The sequence below is a fragment of the Moschus berezovskii genome, chromosome 18, assembly GCF_049115385.1.
Source record: "Moschus berezovskii isolate FMDL1 chromosome 18, NW_MosBer_1.0, whole genome shotgun sequence".
NCBI classification, from domain to species: domain Eukaryota; kingdom Metazoa; phylum Chordata; class Mammalia; order Artiodactyla; family Moschidae; genus Moschus; species Moschus berezovskii.
Genome location: NC_142477.1, coordinates 77,588,930 through 77,612,576, shown reverse-complemented (window position 1 = coordinate 77,612,576; position 23,647 = coordinate 77,588,930). Strand labels below are relative to the sequence as shown.

At 50.7% G+C, this 23,647-nt stretch overlaps 1 protein-coding gene across 1 annotated transcript in view; it reads right to left on the bottom strand.

Annotated features, from left to right (window-relative positions):
- Positions 1-23,647, bottom strand: part of SLIT3 (slit guidance ligand 3) — a 725,929-nt gene that overhangs the window by 15,968 nt on the left and 686,314 nt on the right. The window contains exons 28-32 of the mRNA XM_055421786.2: positions 23,211-23,350; positions 20,807-20,900; positions 13,414-13,551; positions 11,705-11,945; positions 9,586-9,716 (exon numbers count right to left, since the gene is read on the bottom strand). Coding sequence (XP_055277761.2) covers positions 9,586-9,716; positions 11,705-11,945; positions 13,414-13,551; positions 20,807-20,900; positions 23,211-23,350 — 744 coding nt within the window. The remainder of the gene's footprint in view (positions 1-9,585; positions 9,717-11,704; positions 11,946-13,413; positions 13,552-20,806; positions 20,901-23,210; positions 23,351-23,647) is intronic.

The following is a 23,647-nucleotide window of genomic DNA, read 5'->3' as shown; positions in this document are numbered from 1 at the left end:
CTGGGGCCGTCACTCTTCCTGATTTGAGACTGTATTACAAAACCATAGTAATCAAAATAGTAAGATTATTGGCATAAAAACAGACACATCAATAAATGGAACTGAGAGGGTAACAGGCAGGAAGGCCAGGGGTCTCCAAACGGAGGAAACAGGCTGCAACTGTCGGACGCTGTTTTCTCTCTTATGCGGCAGGAGGAAACAAACTAGGGATTTATTTTTTTTCCCTTCTCAATACAAATTTAAAAAGAGGTTTCTCTTAAAATGCTGTGTTGTCATAATGACACCTGGGTCCACCTGAACTTAACTTTTCTCAAATCCTGAGTTAACCAATGCATTTTTCATATGGAAATATTTGTCTTAAGCTGTGTTACTGTACTATGCATTTACCCCACTCTCTGTCTTCAAGTCAGTTTCACCTAATGGCTCAGAACCGACTTGACAAACCAGTATGTTATACTCAAACACTGTTCCCCTAATCTATGTAAACGAAACTATTTGTACGGGATACAAGATTCAAGTCAATTGTTTTATGGCCCGGGATGACTCGTCTGGGGCCAAGATTAACCCAAAAGACATCTTACGGGTGAGGGGCCTGGTGCCATTCTCTGAGTTTTAAGACATTCCTTTCTTTCATTAACAGACTGCTAGTGACTGTATAACATCCAGCTGAAGACTAGCAGGGGGGTACTCTTTCTGCCCCCTTCTGATGCCTCTGTCAGAAACCTTCTCTATCTCCTTTATACTTTAATAAAACTTTATTACACGAAAGCTCTGAGAGATCAAGCCTCGTCTCTGGCCCCAGATTGAATTCTTTGGAGGCCAAGAATCCCAGCAACAACCTTTCAGAACTAAACGGGAAGTCAAAAAATAAACTCATGCACATGTGGTCCATGAATTTCCAAAAGAGGGACCACCTATATAAAATGGGGAAAGGACAGTCTCTGTGACAAACGGTGCTGAGAAGAGCAGGCAGCAACATACAAAGGCATGAAACTGCACCGCTGTGTTACACCACACACAAAAGTTAACTCAAAATGCATTAAAGACTTGAGCATAAAACCTGAAACGTAAAACCCCTAGAAGAGCACAGAGGCGGTGATCTCCTTGACATCATCTCGGTGATGATTCTTTGGATTTGACACCAAGAGCACAAGAAACAAAAAATAAATGAGACTACGTCAGGCTGAAAAGCTTCTGGGCAGCAAAGGAAATCATCAGCAAAATGAAAAGGCAACCTACTGAAATGGGAGAAAATATTTGTAAATCATATATCTGATAAGGGGTTAATATCTAAAATATATAAAGAACACATACATCTCGATAGCAAAAACCCAAACAATCTGATTTAAAAATGGGCAGGAAATTTGAATAAACAGTTTCCCAAAGAATTCATACAGATGTCCAACAGGTACATGAAAGGTGCTCGGCATCAGTAATTGTTGGGGAAACGGAAACAACAACCACAACAGTGTCGCCTCACGCTTGTTGGAGTGGCTAGTATAAAAAAGACAGACAACAAGTGTTCACGTGGAGTAAAGGGAACTCTTGTGCATTATTAGAATGTAAACTGGTGCAGCCACTATAGAAAACAGCATAAAGGTTCTTCAAATAGTTACAACTACCATATGATCCAGCAGGTCCGCTTTGAGATATTCATCTGAAAGAAAGAAAACTTCTTGTGAAATATCTATGCTCTCACATCCACTGCAGCATCATTTACAGTAGCCAAGACAGGGAAGCAACCTAAATGTCTATCGATGGACGAATGGATAAATGTGGTGTATATATGTACAGTGTAATATTACCCAGCCATGAGAAAGATGGCCATATACTTACTGTACAGCACATGGAACTCTGCCCAATGTTATGTGGCAGCCTGGATGGGAGGGGAGTTTGGGGGACAATGGCTACATGTATATGTATGGCTGAGCTCCTTCGGTATTCACCTGAAATTATCACAACATTGCTAATTGTCTATATCCCCAATACAAAGGGCTTCCCTTGTGGCTCAGCTGGTAAAGAATCTGCCTGCAATGCAGGAGACCTGGGTTCGATCCCTGGGTTGGGAAGATCCCCTGGAGAAGGGAGAGGCCACCCACTCCAGTTTTCTGGCCTGGAGAATTCCAAGGACTGTATAGTCTATGGGGTCGCAAAGAGTCGGACACGAGTGAGCAACTTTCACTTTCACTTCCCAATACAAAATAAAAAGTTAAAAAAAAAAAGGTCATACAATATGACCTAACTTACATGTAGAATCTAAAACAAAGCAAAATGAAAAAAACCTGAGCTTGTAGATCCACAGAGAAGTCTGGTTGTTACCAGGGGTAGGGGATGGGTGGGTGACCTACAGAAGTGGATCAGGAGGTACAAACTTCCAGTTACAAGCTAAGTAACTCCTGGGGATGCTATGTACAGCATGGTGACTATGGTTAGTAATATTCTAATTTTGGAAGTTGCTAAGAGAGTAAGCCTTAAAATTTCTCATCATAAAGTTAAAAGAATTATAACTAGGTATGGTGATGAAAGTGAAAGAGGAGAGTGAAAAGGTTGGCTTGAAGCTCAACATTCAGAAAACGAAGATCATGGCATCTGGTCCCATCACTTCATGGGAAATAGATGGGGAAACAGTGGAAACAGTATCAGACTTTGCTTTTTTGGGCTCCAAAATCACTACGGATGCTGATTGCAGCCATGAAATTAAAAGACGCTTACTCCTTGGAAGGAAAGTTATGACCAACCTAGATAGTATATTAAAAAGCAGAGACATTACTTTGCCAACAAAGGTCCGTCTAGTCAAGGCTATGGTTTTTCCCGTGGTCATGTATGGATGTGAGAGTTGGACCGTGAAGAAAGCTGATCGCCGAAGAATTGATGCTTTTGAACTGTGGTGTTGGAGAAGACTCTTGAGAGTCCCTTGGACTGCAAGGAGATCCAACCAGTCCATTCTAAAGGAGATCAATCCTGGGTGTTCACTGGAAGGACTGATGCTAAAGCTGAAACTCCAATGCTTTGGCCACCTCATGCGAAGAGTTGACTCACTGGAAAAGAGTCTGATGCTGGGAAGGATTGGGGGCTGGAGGAGAAGGGGACGACAGAGAATGAGATGGCTGGATGGCATCACCAACTCGATGGACATGAGTTTGAGTGAACTCCGGGAGTTGGTGATGGACAGGGAGGCCTGGCGTGCTGTGATTCATGGGGTTGCAAAGAGTTGGTCACGACTGAGCAACTGAACTGAACTGACTGAACTGATGGTGATGAATCTTAACTAGACATATTGTGGTGATCATTTTACAGTATATACAAATATCAAATCATTATGTTGTACACCTGAAACAATATATTGTTATATGTTATATATAACATATATGTGATGTTAATATCTCAATTAAAAAAAAAGTAAGGATTCATGCCAAATCAAAACCTCCCATAACCTTGCCTGTGCCAGTAGGTACTCAGTGGTTAATACGCAACCTTCTTCCTGCACATCCTAACCACGGTCTCCTGGAAATAATGCCTGAAGCTGGTGGTTTTCAAACAGTGGGTCCCTGAAGGTTTGGTATTGGCAGTGCTGCAGGTTCTGATTTTTTGGCACCACCTTGTGAATCACAATGGTTCCATTTCTACTTCTTTTTTTTAAATCATGGACTTTGAAGTAAAACACAGATGGGAAAAATGGCTCTGCTGCTACAAAAGAAGAGAAAAAAAATTGGGAAAAAAAAAAAAACAAACAGCAAACCCCAAACAACTTGCTGTGAACTCTAAAAGAGAAAATCCTACTCTTGGCTCCAAGGCCCAGTAAGTAGTTTCCTGGTAATATATTTTGGAATTTCAGAGGAGAAAGGGTCTTGACAGTGTTCCTCATTATCCACCAAGCCCGATGAAACAGCACCGAGTAGGAGGTGGGAAGCACTGGCCGCGTCAGAGCCAGGCTGGGAGGTTCCCGTCTGGGATGGCATGAGAACTTGTGTTGGCAAAGAGTGGCCCATAGCGCTCTCTCCTTTTAATAACAGTTGTTGGGGGGAGAGGGGTGGAAGAGGAGAAAGCTTGTGTTGAGTGGTTAACTATGCTAAAGCACTTGCATTGTCTCATTTAACCCTAACAATTGTACATGGGATGTATAATTTTTCTCCATTTTAGAAGTGAGACCTAAGGCTCAGAGATCAAAGGTGTCCAGATTGAAATCTTAAAGTGTGGGTGGTGGAAGCAGGACTCAAATCCAAGTTCCCAAGGTACAGGACCGTACACCACAGTGTCATCCCTCTTCTGGGCTGGAAGCATGCACCTGGATGCTGAGACATGACCACTAGGTGGTGACAGAGCCTCACAAACAGTTCCTGGGACTCCAGCTAGGCAGCAGCCTGAGACCTCAGCTTGCACTGTAGCAACCCTAAGCTCCCAGACCGTCAGAGCAGGACCACACACTGTCTCTTGGCCCACCTTTCTCCCTAGCATGTTGGAGAGGGGGTTCTGATAGGAGGCTGGTCTGGCTTCGAGTCCCAGCTCTGCCACTTACTGGCCTCTGTGGGCCAAGGCTTCATCTGAGCATCAAAGTTCTCAGGCGTGATGACGCTTGCCTGGGGCCTGCAATGAGGACTGGATCAAAGACTTAGCAGTGGATGGGTTTGCGGTAATTAAGACTGGAGGGAGCATGCACTGGTCACCAAAGAGGGATCTCAGGGGCTGTTTTAAAATGGCCACCCTTTAAACTTTGAATTCCGTGGAAACCCTGAATTGCTAGCTTCTTTTGAGACTCTGGGACTTCCCTGGTGGCTCAGAGGTTAAAGCATCTGCCTGCAATGTCGGAGACCTGGGTTCGATCCCTGGGTTGGGAAGATCCCCTAGAGAAGGAAATGGCAACCCATTCCAGTATTCTTGCCTGGAGAATCCCATGGATGGAGGAGCCTGGTGGGCTACGGTCCACGGGGTCACAAAGAGTCGGACACGACTGAGCGACTTAACAAACTAACTTTGAGACTCTGCCTCCCCACACAGCTGCATCTGTTGGCACTGTTCCCTCCAGGCTACCATGGTCTACAACACTCCCTGCTGGGGCCCCCTTCCCCCAAGTCTGTCACCTTACTAGGTCCCTTGGACCTTGCATGCAGGTAAGTTTGCTCCTCAGACAAGTCTTAGAACAGAGGAATAGTGCAGTCTGCCTCCATTCTGCAGCAGGGAGGACTCTGGTGGGTTTTTGTTGATTGGGTATTGTATATCTGGGACTGAAACAGAGTCTCACTACTTGCAACTTCAGCTGGGAACCTGCATGGAACCCAGCTGCTCCGGGCCTAAACTTCCCTAATGCGGTCTGCAGGCTGCCCCCTCTCCAATCAGATCAGCTGTGGTTTGCCTTCCTGTGAGGAGGCCAGAGGAGCCATGGCAACCCACTCCTGCATTCTTGCCTGGAGAATCCCCACGGACAGAGGAGCCTGGTGGGCTGCAGCCCATGGGGTTGCAAAGAATCGGGACACGACTGAAGCAACTTAGTGGGCCCTGGCTCTGAGGCTGAGCAGGTCAGAGCTTACTGCTGTGACTCGGGGGAGGAGATCTTTCTGAGGCTGGCATGGCTTCCTGGTTCCGTCAGCTGCTATTCAGCTCTTCCCAGCCTGGCTTCCATGCATACGGATGGGGTCTCCCCTTCCCCAGAGTCTCGTTTCTCAGCCTGTGGAAACACTCATCAGCCATAGCTCATGTCTCAGCTCAGACATCACCTCCTCCTCCAGGGATCCTTCCCTGGTTATCTAAGCAGAATCAACTGTCTGTTCCTTCTTCATTGTCCCTACAACAGGCACTGGCGTCTCCTGTGAGACCTCTTTTATCCTGCTCCTACAATACTTGCTTATTTACACATCTGCCTTCCTCCCTGGACTGTGTTCTTCTGAACACTGTGGCTCCAACCCCAGCACAGGACCAAGGCTAGGTACTGGAAGCAGCTTTTGGCAGGAAAGAGCTCCCTGCAGGAGGCTCTTGTGTCTTTTCACGAATCTTACCTCAGGCACCCCCATGCTCTACTCACCTCTACTCAGATCTTTGGATCGCACAATACTGTGCCTGATCTGTTAGTTCTTTCTATAGATCAAACTAGAACAAATGAGTAAGTAATTAGCAGATGACCAGATCTCTTCCCCAGCTTCCCCTTCAGTCATCTCATAGACAAACTCTGTGAGCAAGACAGCGTCTAATGAAGAGTCCCAGGAAGCCGACAGGTCTGCACAGGTGATGGCTCTGACTGCCTGTCTCAGTGGTTAACGCAGCTTTCTTCTCTCTCCTCTTTAAAAGCCGTCATGGCAGTACAGAATCTTCGGAGGTGGTTTCCAGGGGACAAGGAGTCCACCATCTCCCCAGATTGCCAGCATTCTGATTAAAAGCAACTTCCCTTTCTATCAACATTTGCTGTTCTCTTGAGATGAATCAGTCAGACCTGACTCAGTAACAGTGCCTGAGAGATGCTCCCGAATGAATGAAAGTGTGCACTACTCGGGCAGAACCAGGGCTGCTTAGAGAAAAGCATTTGGAAGCAAAACCACTTATGTTCTGGCCACACCTCATGGCATATGGGATCTTAGATCCCTGACCAGGGATCAAACCTATGTCCCTTGCACAGGAAGCATGGAGGCTTAACCACTGGACTGCCAGGGAAGTTCCGGCAAAACCACTTTTTAATACGAGATTCTTAGAGACTTGGACCTTTAGGATTGGGGTTTGAAGGGCACAAAATATGTCACCAGACTTGGCATGAGGATCCTAGCAGGGACATCCTTTACTTGGTTTCTCCCAGAGGTAAGAAAAGGGCCCTGGGGTCTCCCAAAGGCCACCTGCTAACTCTCACCTGACTCCCTGACAAGGGAGTAGCCATTCTACAGGTTCCTGATTCATTCCTGCTGCCCTGATTAAGACACCAGCAGAGTATTCCAATATCTGTATCAACAGCAGCTGACCTCAGTGTGGGAAGGGCAGGGGAGGTCCCTAAGCTTTGGACAGAGCCCAGCCGCTCTGGCTGTCACCTTCTGTCCTTGACCTGTCCATGTACAGGCTCCCAGAAACACACCTGGAGGGACACAGTGCTGTCATCCATAGGAGACAGAGAATACCGTGGGAGGCATGGGAGAACTCGGCCAAACCTAGATGTGTCTGACACTTCAGGCTTTGGTCAGGCAGCCCTGGACCTGGCCTCTGTCCCCTGGACTTCACCCATGACCAGCGGCCCCAGGAACACACATGGTAGCAGTCCCCGGCTCCAGGGAACTCTGAGGCCACTGGGACGTTCACTGAGCCTGCTGGCCAAACCTGGCTGGCCTTCTTTCCAGCCACCCTCTCTGCTGTGACTCTTCATGGCCACTGCCTTTTCATGGTCCCTCAGGCTGGGGGCTGCTGTCTCCCAGCCTGCTGGCCCGCTGCTTTCACTGCTCACACACATTCTTCAGGACCCACTGCAGATGGCTCCTCCTCCAGGAAGCCTTCATGGGTAAGCAAGCACTTCTCAGAATCTCCTACAGGTTCCTTAAAACTGGTGGATGGGTCGGACCCCAGAGTTTCAGGCTTGGGTCAGCAGGTCCAGGGTGGGGTCTGAAAACGTGCATTTCTAACAAGCTTCCAGCTCTGCAGCTGCTCTGGGACTTACCTCAAGAATGACTGCTTTGGGACTTCCCCAGTGGTGGTCCAGTGGTTAAGAATCTGCCTTACCAATGCAGGGACACGGGTTCAATCCTGGGTCCAGGAAGGTCCCACATGCCGCACAACAACTAATCCAGTGCACCACAGCCACTAAGCTCACACTGGAGAGCCCACGGGCCCCGATGACGGAAGCCCACAGGCCTAGAGCCCGTGCTCCACAAGAGAAGTCCCCGCTCTCCGCCACAGGGAAAGCCCGTGCATAGCAACAAAGACGCAGCACAACCAACAATAAAAGCAAATAAGTAAATCCTAAAAGAAAAAATCTGCCTTGCAATGTGACGGACACAGGTTCGATCCCTGGTTGGGGGGCTATGATCCCACACGTCCTGGGGCAGTGAAGCCCCAGCTCTACAACTACTGAGCATAGGTGCCGGAACGAAATATCCCACCTGACACAGCGAAGGTCCCACACGCCACAACAGGGACCTGTGCAGCCAGATAAATAAACAAGCTTTTAAAAAAGAACCATGGTTTGTGCCGATGGTTTTCACCTGGGATTCGTGGGAGGTGTGCTGGGGCCTCCGTGAGGGTGCATGTGAGGGAGGAGGCTGCTCCCTCCAGCTCTGCAGGGAGGCTGTGCCCCTGTGCGTTTAGTGTGATTGAACTCCACGTAGTTTTGATTGAAGAAAGGATTTCGTTACTGGGAAAAACGCTGCCTTTCACTCATTGCGATCAGACGTGCTCTTGCTTCCAGAGGGGAAGGGCCGGCCTCTGGACGGGGGTTTGCTCTTACATCTTGTGCTTTCCCCAAGGAACGGATCTTCCTCCACAGGGAGGTTTTATGTGATTTTAAGTGTAACACAGACAAACATGTCTCGTTTGAGTAGTTCCTTTTATACGTATTATAAAAATATTTATAACTAAAATAATTTTTAAATGTTCCTAGTTGAGAATTCATTTGACTGAGGAAAAAAAATATAGCATAGTGAACTAGCAGAGCTGTAATTTCACAGATGATGTTACTCAGGATGAAGCTAAATTTAAAAAGTGAGCAGATTTAAAGCTGATGTAAGGGAAGGCATTAAGTAATAGCCCAGCTAACATACAGATAATGTAAAAATCAGGGTGATGGTTGGAAAGACTGAAGTTTAGGAAATACTGTCCTTTAGAACAGTTTGAAAGTCACTTAAGGAAAAGTCCTGCTCTCTCCATGCTCTGGAATTTCTTCCCCTTGAGTTCCAAGCTCATCTCTCCCTGTTTTCTTTCTTAAACTAATCAAAGATTAGGATGACATTTTTAAAAGGGCATCTCATTAAGCAGCCTCGTCTCCATTGGAGCAGAGGCTCCTGCCCAGGAGCCAGCTGGCCATTTATCTTATGGTAATGAGGTGTCATCTCCCCGTGGGTCTGCCCTTCCTCCCTTCCTCCAAGACCGCCTCTCTTGCTCCCACCCGCCACTCTGACAGCGTGTGTGTGTGTGTGTGTGTGTGTGTGTGTGTGTGTGTGTGTGTTGGGGGTGAGGACGGGGGAGAAGCAGAACCAGAGCTGCCGGTGTGTGTGTGTGTGTGTGTGTGTGTGTGTGTGTGTGTGTGTGAGCTGCCGGTGTGTGTGTGTGTGTGTGTGTGAGCTGCCGGTGTGTGTGTGTGTGTGTGTGTTGGGGGTGAGGACGGGGGAGAAGCAGAACCAGAGCTGCCGGTGTGTGTGTGTGTGTGTGTGTAAAACTGCCGGTGTGTGTGTGTATATAAAACTGCCGGTGTGTGTGTGTGTGTGTGTGTGTGTGTGTAAAACTGCCGGTGTGTGTGTGTAAAACTGCCGGTGTGTGTGTGTGTGTGCGTGTGTGTGTGTGTTGGGGGTGAGGACGGGGGAGAAGCAGAACCAGAGCTGCCGGCAGCTTCTCGCAGCTCTGGCTGCAGGTGAGAAGGTGCTGGGTGGGGGGTGCTCATGCAGTGGGGGGCGGGACCGTGGTCCTCACCTGTATACTGTGGTCGGCGGGGAGCTCAGGCTGTCGTAGACGAGCCTCACGTGGCCCTGGTACAGCTCCAGTGCCAGGGGGTCGTTGTCCCCCTTGTAGAGGAGGATGCCGTTGTCCTTGTCCGTGGCCACCTGGAGGGAGGCACGAGAGTCAGGGCCGCCCTGAAGCACCCTCCGCCCCCACCTCCCAGAGCCCTCTTCCAGGCTCACTCAGGAAATGAACCCTGGATCTGAACTCATGTCCTTGTCTCCTCTTCCGTCTAGTCTGTATACTTCCACAAGGAAGGCCTCTGCTTAATACTCAAGCAAATGCTGATTGAGCAATTCCAAATACTTAGGGGGTATTCAATATGTGTGGCTATGTTTTTATGTTGTGTGTGTGTATAAGTGAACACATATATAAAAATGCCAGGAACCATGAGCTCTGATCTAGCCTCTTGGGGCCTTCATCTCTTTGTATATAGTAATAATTATAGACAAAAGACTAACCACTACTATTTAATTCAGTGTTGACTATGAACTCGAGAATTTTTTAAAACACTAGTGTCTGGGCTTCACCCCAAACCAATTATATACAAATCTCTAGAGGTGAGACCCAGGCAAGGATAAGGTGCCTTGGGAGATTCTAATGTGTTGCCACGGCTGAGAAGCACTGGTTTCAGAAGCTGCTGCTCGGAGGGCATGTTCGCCAGGCACTGGGCTGCAGGGCTGGGCTCTCTGACAGCTTGTCAGTGCCCAGCACCGGGCACAGGAATAGCGGAAAGAGGGGGTGTGCAGCAGATGGTTGGATAGAACACTGGGTGTCTGGGGCCCGGGGCCCGGTTAGTTGGGATGAACAGTTGGGTCTCTGGGTGAGCAGGACTAAGGGAGGAAGGCAGGAGGGCAATGAAGTGGTCCAGGACAAGGGATGGTGGCAACCAGAGCGTCTTCCTTGTGTGTGCCACTGGTTCACCCCGTCTCAGAGGCCTGCTTATAGACCGGAGGCTCCACGAGGCGAGGCCATGTGAACATTTGTGCATCTCTGCAGCCCGTCTCTAGAATGGTACCTGGCAGGTATAGATGGCCAGTGGATCTTTGTTGAATGACTATTTCTCTCCATAAGCTTATACCCAGGCTAGGGTAGCCACAGCCAGAAGGAAGAAGGGGCCTCAGTGGATGCCACATGGCAGGGCTGCTAACTGGCCTGCACCCTCCAGCTGTGCCTCTGGGTTACCCACTGCTCACCAAGCCTGCTCTATAGGCAGGGTCCTGCTCAACATCACGTGCGTGCATGCTCAGTCAGTCAGTTGTGTCTGACTCTCTGTGACCCTGTGGACGGTAGCCCACCAGGCTCCTCTGTCCATTGGATTTTCCAGATAAGAATACTGGAGTGGGTTATCATGCCCTCTCTTCTCCAGGGGATCTTCCCAACCCAGGGATCAAACCCACGTCTCTTACATTTCCTGCATTGGCAGGAGAGTTCTTCACCACGAGTGCCATCTGGGTCTTTCTCTGTCATATCCCTTGCCTTCCCCTCTGCCCCAACAGCACTGAGGTCATCTGGAGATGTGGTTTGGAAGAACTACTCAGATCCACAGGTAAGGAGCCTGACAGAAGTTAGTTGGCAAAGAATCTGGTTCATACTAAACAGTTTCCTGCTCCCTGAAAGATGCCCTGCTCCCTCCTGCCTCTGGGCCTTTGCACACGCTGATCTCCCAGACTTGAATGCATCCCCTCTTCACCCTGCATTATCAGCCCTTCCACCCTTCTCCACACCAACTCCTACTCATCCTTCAGACCTCAGCTTAGTTATCACTGCCTCTGGGAAGCCTTCCCTGATTCTTCCGGGCAGACTGGGATCACAGCCCCACCTGCGTGCTCCCACATCACCAAGGGTTATCACTGACCATTTTCTTGTTCTCCTGCCCTGGGCAAGGGGCTTGGCTGTCTTATCCCCCACTGAATCCCCACTGCCTGCTTGGCACGTAGTAGTTGAATGGCTGTTCCCTACAGGAGTCAGGAGCTGTCTGTAGAAGCCTCTGCATGGAGTTGGCCAGGGCCCCCATCCCAGCTATTTGCAAAACAGTCAGAGCTCAGGGGCACATCGGGGTCCTTCCAAGGGCTGGGGTGGGGGGGCGCACCTGCAGAGAGATGTTGGCCTGGGGCCGGACCTTGGCTGAGGCCAGTTCCACGTAGGAGTCCTTGCCCACGAAGTTGACGGTGATGAGCTTCTCGCACCTTGGGCCGGCGAAGCCTGGGGGGCAGCGGCAGGTGGGCTCCTGCTGCACCACAATGCACTGGGCCCCATTCTGGCACTCGTACTGGTCACAGGGGCTGGTCTGCAGCAGGACCATGGGCGGGGGGTGCTCACAGTGGAGCCCACTGGGAGGGCAGAGAACGGTGGGGAGAGCGGACAGGGGAAGGTGAGAGGAGACAGGTCATTGAGGCCAAAGAGCTGCCTGGGAAGAGGGTGGCATGAAAGGGAATGGGGATGGGTTCCAGCCCTGCCAGTGACTGGGGAGGTCGGTTCCTTCTCTAAGCCACAGATTTCCCACTTGTAAAATAATAAGGTTGGACTAGAGTGCAGGTCCTCAATTTCTGTGTCATCAGAATCACCTGCGATACATTTGTTAAAGGAGCAGATTCTCTTCGAGCCACGAATGAGTGGATAAGCAGCATGGCATGTACACACTACGGAACACTGTTCAGCCTTGGAAAGGAAGGGCATTCTGACCCGTGTGACAATATGGATGGACCTTGAGATGACACTGAGCCAAAGAAGCAGCCACGACAAGGCAAACACTGTCTGATTCCATTCACTGAGGCACTCAGAGTGGTTAAACTCATGGAAACAAAGCAGAGTGGTGACTGCTGGGGCTAGAGCAGGGGGAATTGGGAGGCACAGTTTCAGTTGGTGAAATAGAATGATTTCTGGAAACGGATGGCAGCGATAGCTGCACAACAGTATGAATGCACTTGCTGTGCATTTACAAACGCTTCAAATGGTAAAGTTTGTGTTATGTGCATTTTGCCACAGTTAAAATCATTTGTTTTAAAGTGTGGGTTTCCAGCTCCTTCTCCCCACCCCTGATTCTAATCTCATAGCCCTGAGGTGGGGCCCGAAACTTATATTTTCATAAGCCTTGCACGCCCAGGCCCTCGGTCAACCTGTGGAACCAACTACCGTGGGAACGTGTGGTTCCTTCCCGGCTCCCGTTCCCGGGCCACGGCCAAGCTCATCTGCGCAGTCAGCTCTGTGCTCCTGTGAGACCCGACATGTATACAGAACACGTTCCCCAGGCTGAGAGCCTTGACTGCGGGCCCTGGCCTCCCCTCCAGGATGCCTTGTGCCCTTCCCTTCTGGTCAGTGTGGGAGCTAGAGCTGACAGCCACACACTCCGTCCATACACCCCACAGACGTCTGACCTCCTGGCCAGTGCCTGCTGTCTCCCTTTTCTCGCCCGGCTTCAGTGACTGCCCCAGATCCTCCCATCTGCTTCCATTTTCCTGCCACTGGGGAATCCATAATGGTTTATTCTCCAGCCTAGAAAGAAGATCCTGCCAGCGTGGCCACATGGCTCCCTCCACGCTGCAAGCTGGGCTCCAAAATGGTGTCATCTTTCGTTACACGGAATCATGACCAAGTTTGACCCTAAGTCCAGCTGCCAAGGGGTTGCCCTGGGTACCTCCTTTTCCATCTACAACATGGGGTTAACAATGTCTGCTCTGGGACTTGGAGGGCACGAGGAAGGTTTCGGAAATAAAGACACCATGGAGATGCAGGGCTAGGGTCGCCTGGGCCCCCCAGCCCCCCACCCTCTGCCGCCTGCCCGCAGCCCCTCAGCCCTACCTGAAGCCCTGGGGGCAGACACATGTGTAGCCGTTGACCGCGTCCACACACTGGGCCCCGTGGCGGCACGGGTGGGCGGCGCAGTCATCGTCGTCCACCTCGCAGAGCTTCCCGCTGTACCCAGGGAGACATTCGCACCTGCAACACGGCAGAGCGAGGCTGCTCCAGGGCCCGGCCAGCTTCCAGGCAGCCTCTCCTGCATCTCCCCTTGACCTCAAGGCCCCTCAGCCCCTGCGAGCTCCCCAAAGCCCGGCCCACAGCCTGCAAGTCAGGTCTGCCTGGTTTACATGGGGCACCTTATAAACTAGCTCTATGAAGACAGTGGTAGATCCAAGTCAAAACCTTGTCAGGAGCTGGCTGAGGGGCTCATGTTGCAGTCAGACAGGTGTTGGTTCGGATCTGCCACTGTCTACATAGAACTAATATTCAGCTTAGCACCTTTCACAGAGCACCTTGCTGCTGTCTCAGCACCCAGTGAGGGAGGGTCTGTCCCCTCCAGTATCAGGAGGAGACCTGGGCTCTGGGAGAGCGGAGTTCCCCGAGGCCCGCACAGCGTCACGATATTTCGTTTACTCTTATGTGGGTCAGATGCTGTTCTCTATGTATCTGCTACTCGTTGCCTCTCTGTGTTTCAGTGTCTCCATCCTTACATGTGGCCGACGATCAATACCTTCACCTCTTACGGTGGTTTAAGAAACTACGCGATCCACTCTGTGCGGGGCACTAGATCCACACTGAATAAACAGGGTGACACGTAGGAGGAGCTGATAAGGAGGGTGAAGAAGTGATGCTGTTGGCACTTCCTTTGATTGTTCTCTATTGTTTATTCATTTTCTCCCCCAGAGATCCAGGCTGATTTAAGAACTGGGATAGATAAAGAAGATGTGGTACATATATACAATGAAATGTTACTTAGCCCTAAAAAGGAATGGAACTGGGTCATTTGGAGAGATGTCAATGGACCTAAAGTCTGTCATAAGACTGAAGTAGAAGGAGAAAAACAAATATTATATATTAATGTGTATATGTGGAGTCTAGAAAAAGGGTGAAGATGAACTTATTTGAATCTAGAAAAAGGGCAAGAACAAAGACGCAGACGTAGAAAATAGACATGTGGACACAGTGGGGGATGGGGCGCAGTGGGAGAGAAGCACTGACATGTATACATATAAACAGATGCTAGTGGGGAGCTGCTGTGCAGCGCAGGGGGCTCAGCTTGGTGCTCTGATGACTCAGATGGGTGAGACTGGATGGGGTGGGAGCGAGGCTTGAGAGGGAGGAGATGTATGTATACCTGTAGTTGTTGTAAAGCAATTATACTCAAAAAAAAAAGTAAAAGCAACACTAAAGCTGGAAATAAAAAAAAGAGAGAGAAGGCTGACTCCCTTTGGCTCCGATAGATGCCTCTTGGTCTCCAGGGGAGTACGGAGCTATGGTTCAACCCAGGCCTTGCAGGCCTGCCCCGCCTCTCCCAGAGGAACACTATGTTGGCAGTTCCATTGTGTCCCTGCAGGCCCAGGTTTCAACCTGGCCAGAGGCGGCTGCAATGGCCAGCCTCCCTGAATGTGGGCCAGACACATGCATCTCTGGGCTCCTCTGTCTGAGGTGAGTGTGTCAAAGTCCCAGCAAGAAACAGACCACAGGTGCTGCCCTGCTCACAGGGGCTCACGCACACACAGGCGCATATGAACACAGCCCCTTCCTGGCTCCTCCCCTCCTGCAGAGCCTTGAGCCTGCATGCCTCTCTGGGGTCCCGGGCTGAATTTTACTGGGCAGACTAAGGAAAATAAACACAGCCTGTGCAAGTCAGAGGAGGAAGCTGGTACAGGGGAAGGTGTGCAACAGGTGGTGAGGTAGGAAGTGAGATCTTGGAACACTTACGTGGTGAAGGGGCCCGCCTGGGGAAGCATCAGGACAGAGGGATGGTCCTCCCCCCCCACTGTCCTTGCACCACCCCCTCTAGGATGGAAAGAAGTTGGCTGGAATCGCAAGATCGTGGTGCTGCCGGGGTTGTCAACATGCTGTGAGCTGTGGATGTGTGGTAAGGTACGATACTCAGGGGGCTGGAGTGTCCCTGGAGGCTGGCAAGTTCTAGAATTTGAGGATTTACTGGGCCTGCACCCAAAAGCTGTGAAATCTCTAAGATCTGACCTATTCACCTTTACTTATATGATGGATAAATTTGAAACACGTGACCTACTGCTGCACCAGAAAGTGCAAACTTTCGTGACTTTGCCCCCACCTCATCCTAGTCTTTGAAAGCGACATCCTGGGGATGACTTTGTAGGAGTGCATGCTGCATATACTGCAGGCCAGGCCTCTGCAAGGGTTAAACCTGGCCCTGGTAGGTATATGTGCCTGTGTCTCCTGAATTCTAAGTACCTGCAGAGCAACTCAAGCTGTATGAGCTTCTCCGAGGCAACAATACCTACTCACTAGGCAAACCCAGCCCGGTAAGCTGGAGTGTCCCTGGAGTTCAAGGCTGCTGAAGTCTTCAGGAGGAACGAGGGAAGCCATGCTCCCTTGCAGATGAAGCAGTAGAGGTCTGGAGGCAGATGTGTTTGCGGCCTTCTTTTCTTTCCAGTGCTACAGCCCTCTCCACACCTGTGCTCCCTAAGCAAAACCCCCGGGAGTCTTGTAAAAGTACAGCTTCTGATTCAGGGAGTCTGGGTGGGGCCTGGGAATGAGCATTGCTAATAAGCTCCCATGGGATGCTGAAGCTGCTGGTACACGGACCTCATCTCTAATGGCAAGGATCCCTACAACATTTCTTTATCGGCTAAAGACAAGCAACTGGTGGTATACCCCGCATTCCTTGTTTTCAAATGTTTTGCCTTTATCTTTTTTCTAAAGCATAAGGTTTATGCCATTTTGATACCCATTTAACCTACTGATTCTGGACAAAGAGGAGTAACCAAGTGACTTCCTTGGTTTCAGGACATAAGGAACCTCTGGACTGAGCTGAGGAATCAGTCAGACCTGGGTCAGCTCTCATCCCCTTCCACGCACACGTGTCGGCCGCTTGTCCGACTCACCGTGCTTCAGCCCACACAGGAAATGCTAGCAGTTTCTACACCCTAAGGGTGCTGAGTGTCAAACGCGGTAATACACAGCGCCTGACACAGAGGGAGTGCTGGCCACTGCCATCTCTGTTTCTGGTTCTGTTGCTTTCAGTGTGTAGCGGCAGTTACTTTCAGGCCTTCAATACATCATCATTTCAGTGTTCACGTCATAGATACTGATATAGTCCTATCTGCTCTGTTGAGTTGAGGCCTCATTAGAACAGCATACACGGAAATCCCCAAGGATAGACACCTTCAAACTTGGCAAAGGCTGCAGGGACTGCACGTCTCTTGTTAATGTCCCTGTGGCCCACCTGGGATGTGAGTCATTACGGTGATGGTGGCGGGGGGGCGGGGGCGTTGCGGGATAATGTGAAAAATGTTGCACTGGGAGAAGGGACTTTTGATTTAAATGCATCTTAATTAAAAAAAAAATCAACATTATTGAGTTGGCCTGTAGACTTAGTCAAGATTCTAAGAGACACTGTGCATAAATACATTGTCTCAAGATTTTGAAAGCTAGACTGGTTTCTTTCTATTTTGTCCTTGAACTCAAGGAGGTCTTGGTTACAGCAGGCAGAGTTTCCAGGGACAGGCAGCAAAGAATCACGATCTGTGGTCCTAACTCCTTAGCACCCCAACCCCAGCCCAGAACCCTGGACCACTTCTGACCAGTCTCCACGCTCACCGTGCTCATCCAAGCCAGCATTCTCTGAGCCTGTTGTCCACTCGGCCGGAAACACCACTGATTTCCTTCCATCCATGGATATTCTGCCCAGACTTCCTAGCTCAGGGACCACCACCACCCTATCCTAGTCATAGCCAAAGCACTCTGCCTGTCAGTCCAGCCACCGCAGCTTTGGGTTCAAGTCTGTGCTTTAAGCCTCTCCTCCCAGCCCTCTGCTCGCCCCTCAGTTAAAGAGCAGCCCTGGTCTGAAGTCTGATCCTGGAGTGGGAGAAACAGGGGCAGGAGGCAGAGGCATCTCTCGCTCTTCCTCACGCTTAGATAACTGGTTACCCGAGAGCCTACCTGGCACACCTCCGAGGGGATGGAGTCGGCAAGGCAGACCTGAAGGACTTTAGCTTCCTTTGTTCCCTCTGAGGCCAGAGCCCTGCACTCCTCTTAACATTTCCCCTGGTCACTGTCTCTAGGCTTCATATGTCCAGATAGGAAAGGAAAACACAAGCAGACCTGCTCATGGCCCTCGGTCACCCTTACCTGCCATAGACTTTGCTCCGCCTGCAGGGCCCGGCTTCTCTCAGCCCATCCCAATGCCACCCATCCTTTGGTGGTCACCTCAAGTCTCACCTCCTAGGGTAGAGGGCTTCCCTCTCTACTCCAGGAGGTTCTTTCCCCCTCCTCAGAATGCCAGCAGCACCCAGGGTCCGAATCTAGGGCCCCAGGAATTCCTTCTTGTCTAAACCTTTGTGTGGTATCAAATTTCCCTCCCCTAGGCCCATGGCAAGAGCCTCGGATGGAGGAAACAAGTAACCTCCTATACCACCCACCCCCCTCACCACAGTGAGGATTTGGTGACTACAGTGGGTTGCCTGGGGGCAACAACTGGAACCATCGTTCTTACATTCTAGGATTCTAAGAGTTTACAAGTTTTGGAGAATCCATGAATCTGAGTCCACAGTTCTAAGACCCTATGACCTCATGATGTCGGGGGCTTTCTAAGATCATGGGTTTGCATGAAGTCCTGAGCTTGCAGTACAAAATCAGTGTCTCAACACTCCCAGGTCTGAGAACTCTCTGCCACGTGGTTGAGAGCTGAACAGACTATGAGTGATGACAGCTCCTGGGGACATCTAGACTGCACTCTGAGCTTGTGTCCCGAAGCGGCTGGAGATGCAACTGGATGACAGGCTGGTCAGAATTCTCTTTCAAGGCTCGTAAGCACAGGCACCGAGCTCCAGACCCACGTCCCTTGTCTCTGCAGGTGGCTGTGAGGGTCACGTTGGCTGTCTTTGCTGAGGGCTTGTCTGGGGTTCCCCCCACAGCTGCTCTGGTCTCTGTCAGATTCCCCAACCCTGATTCCTTGGTGTTAGAGGACCCCACTTTCCCCACTCAGTGCAGACAGAGCCCACTGGGAAGGAGGGGAGGCAGGTGTGTGGAAAGGAACTTTCAGGGAGAGGAGAGTGCTCTTGACCAATGGGTTCTGAGATGTCCCTCCCAATGTCAGAGAATCCCAGGACCTGAAGGTCTCAGGATCTTCTCCAGAAGAGGCAACAGCACACTTTCACGAAGGACAGTGGAGGGAGGAGGTGGGTGATTCCCCAGGGGCGCCATTTGGTCTGCAGGCTCTAGAGCTGCTGTCTCCTCCTGAGTGTACACTTAGAACAGCCCGAGTGTGCTCCTGCTCCCCCGGAGACACCGCCCCAGCAGCCATGTCGCTGGACCAGTCAGAGCCCACTCCCTGCCTCCTCCCCCCACCCCTCAACACGCGCAGGTACACAAGCTGGTGGACTTGCTGGAGCCAGAGGGCAGGGCGGACTGCATCTGGGGAATGGCACCAGATACCCTATGGACTCTGCTTCCTCTGTGGGGTGGCTCCACCACACTAGCTCTGGAAAGAAAAGATGTGGTGACGGCAACATCGTTTTCAATTCATTTCCCAGAGTAATGGAAATAAAAGCAAAAATAATAAATGGGACCTACTTAACCTCAAAAGCTTCTGTACAGAAAAGGAAATAATGAACAAACCAAAAAGACAACACACAGATTGGGAGACAATACTTGCAAATGATGTGACTGATGAGGGACTGGTCTCGAAAATTCACAAATAGCTTATGAGACTGAACAGCATCAAAACAAAACAACCCACTCAAAAAATGGGCAGAAGACTGGAACAGACATTTCTCTAAAGAGGATACATGTGTCCATAGGCATGTGAAAAGATGTCCAACATCACTAGTTATTAAAGGAATGCAAAGCAAAACTATAATGATATATCACCTCACACCAGTCAGAATGGCTAGCATCAAAAAATCCACAAACAATAAATGCTGAAGGTGATGTGGAGAGAAGGGAACCCTCCTGCAATGTTAGCCAGAATGTAGACTGGTACAGCCACTATGGAGAACAGTATAAAGGTTCTGTAAAAAATTAAAAATAGAGCTACCATATGAACCTGAAATCCCACTCCTGGGCATATATCCAGAGAACTGGCCCTAAAAGATACATGCATCCCAATGTTCACTGCAGCACGGTTTACAATAGCCAAGACGCCGAAACAACCTAAAAGTCCACCGACAGAGGACTGGATAAAGAAGACGTGTTTCATATACACCACGGAGTATTATTCAGCCATTAAAAAGAATGACATAAGGCCATCTGCAGCAACATGGATAGACCTAGAGACTGTCATACTGAGTGATGTAGGTCAGACAGAGAAGGATAAATATCATATGGCATCTGTTATATGTGGAATCTAAAAAGAAATGATACAAAGGAACTTTTAAAACAAAGACTCACAGACTTAGAAAGTGAACTTGTGGTTGTCACAGGGAAGGGACAGTTAAGGACTTTGGGAATATCCGTTCAGTTCAGTTGCTCAGTCGTGTCCGACTCTTTGTGACCCCGTGGACTGTAGCCTACCAGGCTTCTCCGTCCATGGGATTCTCCAGGCAAGAATACTGGAGTGGGTTACCATCTCCTTCTCCAGGGGATCTTCCCGACCCAGGGATCGAACCCGGGTCTCCCGCATTGGAGGCAGACGCTTTAACCTCTGAGCCACCAGGGAAGCCCTTGGGAATATATAGGCTATATTTAAAAAGGGTAACCAACAAGGACCTGCTGTAGATCACAGAGAACTCTGCTCACTGTTGTGTATCAGCCTGGATGGGAGGGGACTCTGGGGGAGGATGGATACATGTGCATGTGTGACTGAGTTCCTTCACTGTTCACCTGGAACTATCACGACACTGTGAATCAGCTGCTTTTGGTGTTAAAATAAATAAATATATAAAACTCAAGTGTTCTAACAGGAAAAAGAAAAAGAAAACATGTGTGGAGAGAGAGGGAGGGAGGGAAGAGAAGGAAACCTAGGGAGGGGTCAGAGAAAGGGGCTCGCTCTCTCTCTCAAGAGAGGAGAGAACAGGGAGGGCAGACACAGAGACTCATACAGAAAGACGCCGACAAAGAAACAGACAGAATTACACCGTGACTAGTCAGAGGCACAGAAAAGCACATGCTAGCAAACAGGTAATAGAAACAGAGAGAGTGAAAAAAAAAAAATATATGGAAGGAACCCCAGAGTTTCTGCCTCAAACCCAGGCTATTGGAGCCAAATCCTTGAGACCTGGCGCCAGGCATGAATGAGCCTCACCTGAATCCTCTGTCCAGGGAGATGCACTTGGCCTCATGCTGACAGAGGTTCATCCCCGGCAGACAGTGGTCAATCACCTCGTCACACAGCTCACCTGGTGGGGCGGGTAGAGAGCCCAGGTGTCAGGGAGAATACAGGGGGATGCCCTAGCTAGAAGGTCAGGTTCATCCAGTCCCTGGTCACGAGGCCATGGTATCAGGAGCCTGCCACTTATTCTCTAGGCATCTCCTTTCTTCTGCATCTCTGTCTCAATTTCCCTGGCAGTGACCACAAGAAGACCCCAGGACCTCTCTTGGGCACTGTTAGAGCTTTACCATTTGGCTGTTTCACTTGATTATCCAGGGGCTGCAGCAGCTAAATCACCCCTGACTTGGTGAAAGTCGCTCAGTTGTGTCTGACTCTTTGCGACCCCATGGACTATACAGTCCATGGAATTCTCCAGGCCAGAATACTGGAGTGGGTAGCTGTTCCCTTTTCCAGGGGATCTTCCCAACTCAGGGGCTGAACCCAGGTCTCCCGCACTGCAGGCAGATTCTTTGCTGCCGGAGCCACCCGGGAAGCCCACCCCTGACTTTGGGCTGTGCTTATTTGTTTTTCATTCCACACTCATTTATGGAGCACCTCCTCTGTGGTAGCACTCTACCAGGCACTAGGGTCACGGCAGTGATCCAATCCCAACCTCCCCCACGGTGTGTGTGTGTGTTGGGTTGGGGGGGCAGATCTACAGATAACCAGGCAATTATAACACACAGCTGTCAGCGGGATGATGGGAAAACCTGGTGGAAACTCGGGGGTTTCCTGAAGGCGCAGCCAGGGCTTAGCAGTGCAGTCCACCTGTTACAGATAAGTAAGCCCCATGGGTTTTCTCAGAGAAGAAAATATGGAAAGAATTTGAAGTTCTGGTCTCTGGCTTCATCCCCTTTGAAATTCACAGGGCCAAAAAAATGCCTGCTGCTGCTGCTGCTAAGTCACTTCAGTCGTGTCTGACTCTGTGTGACCCCACAGACGGAAGCCCACCAGGCTCCCCCGTCCCTGGGATTCTCCAGGCAAGAACACTGGAGTGGGTTGCCATTTCCTTCTCCAATGTGTGAAAAGTGAAAGTGAAGTCGCTTAGTCGAGTCCGACCCTTAGCGACCCCACGGACTGCAGCCTACCAGGCTCCTCCATCCATGGGATTTTCTAGGCAAGAGTACTGGAGTGGCTTGCCTAACAGGTCATAAATACCCAAGGCCTGCCGATAAGCCCTGGAAAACTCACACCACCAGAAAGCGGAACGTGGGAGGTCAGACAGGCCTGCAGGGGTCAAGTTCCTGGAAGACACACCACTGATAACTTCCTCGCATTCCACCCAGTCAGGCCATGTGGAGAGTGATGGAGAGAAACAAGCTTCCAGTCAGAGAGGTGTGGGGCAGGTGTGCCCAGGGCAGCGTGAAGGACGGTCCGAGGGTGGCTAGAGGAAAAGCGTGGCAGACACAGCCCCAGAGCTGGCTCTCTGCTGCGGCGGGGGCAGGCGGACCCCTCCCTGCTTCTCGAGACCACAGAGGGAGCCCGCGTCCCTCTAAGCCTCTTGTGCTGCTTCTCCGCCAGTGACACTAGGAGAGGTGCGTTCTCTGTGGGGCACTTCCGACATTTTCTGGCACAGACGAAACCTCGAGGTCCCATTCTCAGGAACCAAGTACAGTGAGTCAGAACTGCACCCCGGTCAATGCAGATGCAGGCAGGAAACTGCCTTCGTGAGTGTTTCCCCCGCACCCCCACCCCGTCCGTTCTCCCACCGTCAGTTCAGACCTGAATAAAGCATGAGCACAAGGCAGGCGCCTCTCAGCTGGCCTCAGACACCACCGGGGAGTCCGGGCTCCCAAGGCAGGCGCCTCTCAGCTGGCCTCAGACACCACTGGGGAGTCCGGGCTCCCAAAGGACGGGACGAACACGAACTGCGTGAACAGAGAGCTGAGAGCTCAAAGTGGGGGCGTGACCTGTGGGGGGGCGTGGGGGAGGGGTGGACGAACGAAGGGAGGGGGTCTTTGGGACGCTCCTCAGGGCATATTATGGGTTTGTTTTTTTTTTTTTTTGATTCAAGTCTTTGTCCAGAGGGGGAAAGGAGGTGGAGTTTTTGGAGGAAGCCTAGAAAGTGGTGGGCTTCCCAGCGGGTGCAGGGGTAAAGAACATGTTGGCCGATGCAAGAGATGCCAGTTTGATCCCGGGTGGGGCAGACCCCTGGAAGAGCAATGACCACCCACTCCAGTATTCTCGCCTGGAGAGCCCCATGAACAGAAGCTGGCAGGCCACAGTCTGTGGGGTCTGCAGAGGCAGACTTGTCTGAGCACACAGTGGTCTCCCCTCATGCGCGACAAGCCCACCCAGGGCCCCTCACAGCAGCCCACTCCTGGGCGTCGGGGCTCACCCGTGTAGTTCGGCGGGCACACACACACGTAGTTGTTGATCCCGTCCACACAGGTGGCGTTGTTCTCGCAATCGTTGTCCTCGCAGTCGTCTGGGTTGATCTCACACCGCTGCCCCTCGAAGCCCAGAGGGCAGGAGCAGCTTTGGGGACATGTGGGTGGGGTCAGGGAGTGGGGGGGAGGTTGGAGCGGCAGAGGGGAAGGTGGGGGTGGGAAATACAGTCAGTCAGGTTTCTCCTTGGATGGGAGTCTGAGGCTGTTCTTGGGGCACACAAGGCCTGGAGTTCTGAGCAGGAAGACCTTTAGGAGCCTTAGGGGCATTTTTTACAGCCCCCTGATCAAATGAACTTAAATGAACAGCCCTCCTGGCCCTGGGTGGCTGCCTTGCCTGGGGGCAATTCCTACCGGCAATGGCTCCTTCACCACTCCCCAAGCTGGA